Source organism: Salvelinus sp. IW2-2015, linkage group LG5 (genome assembly GCF_002910315.2).
Source record: "Salvelinus sp. IW2-2015 linkage group LG5, ASM291031v2, whole genome shotgun sequence".
Taxonomy (NCBI): Eukaryota; Metazoa; Chordata; class Actinopteri; order Salmoniformes; family Salmonidae; genus Salvelinus; species Salvelinus sp. IW2-2015.
The window spans coordinates 1,258,462-1,264,762 of NC_036844.1; the positions used below are offsets into that span (position 1 = coordinate 1,258,462).

At 40.7% G+C, this 6,301-nt stretch overlaps 1 protein-coding gene across 1 annotated transcript; it reads right to left on the minus strand.

Annotated features, from left to right (window-relative positions):
- Window positions 1-986: 986 nt before the first annotated feature.
- Window positions 987-6,094, minus strand: LOC111963770 (glutathione S-transferase theta-3). Its single transcript, XM_023987263.3, has 5 exons — window positions 5,757-6,094; window positions 2,956-3,043; window positions 2,611-2,761; window positions 1,933-2,109; window positions 987-1,484 (listed from the first exon to the last, which is right to left on the minus strand). Exons 1-5 carry the CDS (start codon window positions 5,866-5,868, stop codon window positions 1,287-1,289), a joined length of 726 nt encoding a protein of 241 aa, XP_023843031.1. The 5' UTR covers window positions 5,869-6,094; the 3' UTR covers window positions 987-1,286.
- Window positions 6,095-6,301: the final 207 nt, after the last annotated feature.

Below are 6,301 nucleotides of genomic sequence, written 5' to 3' on the forward strand. Positions count from 1 at the left end.
TTAGTAGACATACAATGTGCATGGTTGCTACATCCCATTACGCCAGGCTCTTAGAATCAAATAATATTGGTCTCTTGACGACCAAATCAGAATGGACACAAGGCGCTTTTCAGATATAAGGGTAAAGTGTACCACCTCTACCAAGATATCTGAACCTTATGGTACATGTGGTAGAGTGATGATCACCCATAATTGCAATTTGCAAGGTCAAGCCCCACTCAAGTTACTCCACCTCAACTGCAACACTGGTGGTAGTGGTGGGATAATCCCCCAGTTTCTAAGGCTGGCTTTTGCATGAGGAATTTATTGAGAGAAAGGGAATAGCTTTGGGTTCATGTCCCGGGTCAGAAGTATAGTGTCAGTGACAAAACTCATGTGCTATACCTCAACCAAGACATATTGATCTTTTTGGCACAGATAGGGCAATCCCCACTCTGGAATACTAAACAATCAGAAGCACATTTCACAACATAGCAAGGAAACAATAACACTGTTTAATTATTAAAGACCAACCACTGTGGCCTTCTGGTGTTAAAGTTAGTGGAGTGTCAACACACTGAACATTGTTTAGAAGACACATAAGACACACTATTTAACTCTTCCCCTAACACAAATGCATGTGCTATAGGGCTATGGGTACGACTTCATGAGGTCAGAAGTTAAATACCAGATGTGGATTCCTTCCCTCTCTCCCATGAGATAAGGAAGTATCCCTGCCAACATTTTACAGAACGGCCCACGCACCATAACTTGCAGGAATCCACTAACTGCGATTACATTCCACAAAGGGAGTGAGAGGAAAAGGTGTCTCATATTTCAGCTCCCCATCGGGGTGCATGATAGTTCTACGCAATAGCCAACGATGCACTATTGCGTGCCAGACTTCTCTAGTCTGTGGTCGATTGTTGTGAAAGAAGAGCCAGTAGGAGTAAGTCGCAGACAGATTCATAAGAATGTAGACAGCAAAAAAATGGACACCCACCCAGTCAACTTTGAAACAGATAATATATTGTTTGCAAACGTTAAACCTGGTTGTCTGAATTCGATACGGTATTCAGTCAATCAAAAACAGTGAAAGGTAAAAACAGCTTTTTAGAACATTAGTGACAATTACATACATTAATTTTTTTATTCTAACAGGAACTGTTTTCCATAGAGGAAATGTAGATGTTTTTGTTATTATGTTACACTGTTATGTTACATGCTGCATAGTGGCTAACTAACAGTTTGATTATTTCTCTGAGGACCAGCTTCATTTCAATTCCTCTGCACTGTCATTGGAGCATTCAGAGGAAGAATCTCAAGATCTTGGGTTTGAAGACCTGCATCTTGCTGCTGTCCATATTCTTGACCATTTCCTGGGACGCAAGAATCCCCCGGTGAGCCTCATCGAACAGCTCCTTCCCGATCTCCGCCTGAACCCTGTCTCGCCAGGCACTTAGCTTAAGTCTTCCCTCAAACACATCCAAGCCGGAACCGACAGGCTGTGGGATACCAAAACCCAGAAATAGACTCAGAAGGCCCACAATATAACAATATATTTCAACAAAATTGATTGTTGTTAGGTTTGTGATGATTCGTATATCAATAATTGTTTTAGTTAACACTTGTGGAAACAAGCAGCTCCAAACCAAAGACCTAAGACACAGGTTTAGTAATTGATTTGGACATTTCACTGCAGGTAGCTAAGGGGTTTTAAGAGAGTTTTTCCAGGAACCGAAAGGTCACTGGTTCGAATCCCCGAGACAACTAGGTGAAAAATCTGTCAATGTTCCCCTGAGCAAGGCACTAAACCCTAATTTCGCCTGTAAGTTGCTCTGGATAAGAGTGTCTGGTAAATGACAAAAAATGTCAATGTAAAACGATCTTGGTCTAATCTACTACAGTGAAGCAAGAAACTGAGAAAAGAGACAAGATCTGCAAAACATTCACCTGCATGATCTCAACAATGGCCACCAGGTCGGCCAAGGAGATCTGGTCTCCTGCGATAAAGGGCTTGTCCCCAATGAACTTTTCTTCAATGAGTTTCAGAGAGCCTTCCAGGTCCTCCAGGGCTCCATCCATCTTGTCCTTGGGGACCTCCACACCCATGATCTTTGGAATCAAGAGCTACAACACAGGCAGCCTTTTGATAATGTAAAACACAAACGTGTTGAATTCCCGAAACTTGATATTATGCCATGAAAAACGAGAAGGCATGAGATCAACCTCATCTCTCAAAATCTAACATAACAGGTATTTGGACACAGAGGTACAAAACAGCTCTGCATCAAATTCTTATAACAATGCTTGTAGTAGGATTTATTTTTTCCGCCAGTGAAACTCAAAGGGCCACAGTCACATGCTTTGGCAATGTGTACGCTGTAGTCTATTTCTTCACAAACTACTGCCCGCACACACACATCTAACATGGAAAACTGGAAACATTTACCAGTTTATAATACCATTATTATTACCTAAATCTTCTTGGTGTGTGACTTTATTTGACCACAGGAAAAAAGGATGTTAATATGCTACTGAGTAAACATTGCTATCTGGGTTGGACTGAACAAAGTCCAAAGAACAATTTGAAAACAATTCTAAATCCAAGCATGTAGTAGCATCACTTACCCTGAGCCAAAACATCTTTGAGCCATGCATACGTATGCCCATGTGCTGCCAGGACAGGTATTCATTGACACGGGCACGCTTTTGCAGATCGGCTGGATACCAGTGGTCTGAGGTCTGGTACTTCTCTGCCAGATACTTCATGATGGCAATGCTGCAGGGATGATTGGCCCGTTTAGTCATTGAAACGCTTTACCTCGCCACTGTATTAGAATCATTACTAAAATCAGAATGAGGATATGTTTAGCTACTCCAGGGATCACAAAGGATTTGTTAAGTAGTCGTATTACATTGCCTCATCAGATAAGGTAGAGATGGTTGATCTCAACTTAATGTTGTCATTCCAACCTTTCAGCCAAGCAGAAGTCTCCATCTCGGATTGCAGGAGCTTTCCTGATCATGTTGATCTTCCCAAACTCTTCTCCATACTGCTCTCCTGAAATGTAGTGAATGACAGAGATACATGACAGACTTACTCCTGTAATAAGCCACCTACACTGAATGTACTGTACATTAGGAACACCTTTCTAATATTAAGTGTCACCCCCTTTTACCCTCAGAACAGCCTCAATTTGTAGGGGCATGGACTCTACAAGGTGTCGAAAGCATTCCATTGGGATCCTGGCCCATGCTGACTCCAATGCTTCCAACAGTTGTGTCCAGTTGGCTGGATGTCCTTTGGGGGTTGGACCATTCATAATACACACGGGAAACTGTTGAGCATGAAAAACCTAGAAGCGTGTCACGTTGTTCGAAATAATGGTCGGACCAAGGCTCTGCGTACGTAGAGTTCCACATATTTTATTAGAAAGTGAAACTTAAAAAAACAAAAAAAATAAAGAATAAACTAACCGTGACGACAGTGCTAACAGGCAACTAAACATTAACAATATCCCATAACCCACAGGTGGAAAAAATGCTAGTTAAGTATGATCCCCAATTAGAGACAACGATAACCAGCTGCCTCTAATTGGGAATCATACAAATCACCAACATAGAAAATAAACCTAGAACCCCACATAGAAAATATAAACTAGAACAACCCCCTAGTCACGCCCTGACCTACTCTACCATAGAAAATAAAAGCTTTCTATGGTCAGGCAGTGACACAGCGTTGCAGTTCTTGACACAAACCGGTGCACCTGCCACCTACTGCCATACCATGTTCAAAGGCACTTCAATATTTTGTCTTGCCCATTCACCCTCTGAATGGTACACATACACAATCCATGTCTCAGTTGTCTCAAGGCTTAAAAATCCTTCTTTAACCTGTCTCCTCCCCTTAAACAAATCAAATCAAATTGTATTTCTCACATGCGCCAAATACAACAGGTGTAGGTAGACCTTACCGTGAAATGATTACTTACAAGCACTTAACCAACAACAAAGTTAAGAAAATATTGACTAAATAAACTAAAGTAAAAAAATAAAAAATACAATAAAATAACAATAACGAGGCTATATATAGGGGGTACCAGCTTTGCACACTGTTGGCATCCTCTCAACCAGCTTATTTCATGGATGCATTTCAATTAACAGGTGTACCTTGTTAAAAGTTAATTTGTGGAATTTCTTTCTTTCTTAATGTGATTGATCCAATCAGTTGTGTTGTGACAAGGTAGGGGTGCTATACAGAAGATAGCCCTATTTGGTAAAAGACCAAGTCCATATTATGGAAAGAACAGCTCAAATAAGCAAAGAGAAACAACAGTCCATCATTACTTTAAATTTCTTCAAGTGCAGTCGCAAAAACATCAAGCGCTATGATGAAACTGGCTCTCATGAGGACCACCACAGGAAAGGAAGACCCAGTTACCTCTGCTGCAGAGGATACGTTCCTTAGAGTTACTAAATGCTTCACAGAGTTCAAGTAACAGACACATCTCAACATCAACTGTTCAGAGGAGACTGCGTGAATGAGGCATTCATGGTCGAATTGCTGCAATGAAACCACTACTAAAGGACACCAATAAGAGGAGACTTGCTTGGTCCAAGAAACACGAACAATGGACATTAGACCGGTGGAAATCTGACCTTTGGTCTGATGAATTTGAGATTTCTGGTTCTAACCGCTGTATCTTAGTGAGACGCAGAGTAGATGAACGGATGATCTCTGCATGTGTGATTCCCATGGTGAAGCATGGAGGAGCAGGTGTGATGGTGCTTTGCTGGTGACACTGTCAGTGATTTATTTAGAATTCAAGGCACACTTAACCAGCATGGCTACAACAGCATTTTGCAGCGATACGCCATCTCATCTGTTTTGTGCTTAGTGGGACTATCATTTTTTTTCCAAAAGGACAATGACCTAAAACACCTCCTGGCTGTGTAAGGGTCATTTGACCAAGGAGAGTGATAGAATGCTGCATCAGGTGACCTGACCTCCACAATCAACCGACTTCAACCCAATTGAGATGGTTTGGGATGAGTTGGACCGCAGAGTGAAGGAAAAGCAGCCAACAAGTGCTCAAGCATATGTGGGAACTCCTTCAAGACTGTTGGAAAAGCATTCCTGGTGAAGCTGGTTGAGAGAATGCCAATAGTGTGCAAAGCTGTCATCAAGGCAAAGGATGGCTGCTTTGAAGAATCTCAAATATATTTTGATTTGTTTAACACTTTTTTGGTTACTACATGATCCCATATGTGTTATTTCATAGTGTTGATGTCTTCACTATTATTCTACAATGTAGGAAATAATAAAAAAAAATAAAGAAAAATCCTTGAAGGAGTAGGTGTGTCCAAACTTTTGACTGGTACTGTATAGGTAGGAGTAAAGTGACTATGCATAGATAATAAACAGCAAGTAGCAGCAGTGCAAAAACAAAAGGGGATAGGGGGGTCAATGTAAATAGTGCGGGTAGCCATTTGATTAATTGTTCAGCAGTCTTATGGCTTGGGAGTAGAAGCTGTATCTTGGAGTTGTGAAACCCAGGACAGGGTTAGGGTAGACTAGGCCTACAACACACCAGGCTACTTGCGTGCAAGTAAGAATAGATGCCTACCTGACTTAAACTTCCACCTTCAGAAAAATACCTTTTCAGGCTACTTCTGTAAATGACTTTTTACTGAACTTTAGACAACCTTCTATTAACAGTGAGAGACTGTGCTACTCTAAAAGCACAGTCTCTAAAATAAAAACAATAACCTACCTTCCAAAAGCGAAACCTTCATAAAATCAAAAGAAATGTTGTTTTTCTTGGCAAAGATATACACCGAGCGACATGGCTGTGAGAAAAGGTCTAAATACATTTCTAAAGCCATCTTTAATACGAATAAAATTTCAAAAATGGTCTTCACGGTCACGTTTTCTAAACCCCGACTGACTTCTAGAATTTCTGGAAGCGTTCTACTTCTCTTCAGGAACTATTTACCACACCCCTGGAGCGTGAGGACTCACTGGAACTCGCGTGCAAGCCCACTTTCCAGAACGCATAGAAAATGATAATGCGTGACTGAGTGGTTAAAAATGCACACGTAACACGAAACAAGATTTTTATCAATTGAAATGATTGCATAATTGTAATGTTGCGTGGACTTCCGTATAACTTAAGTAGGCTACATGCAGACAGTTAGCTCATGATCTATGTAACATTGATAAAATCAAACTTTATTTCTATAGAACATTTCAAGGTGATGTGTAATTTATTGTGACCTACTATGAATAACGTTACAAGAATTAAACTAAAATACAATT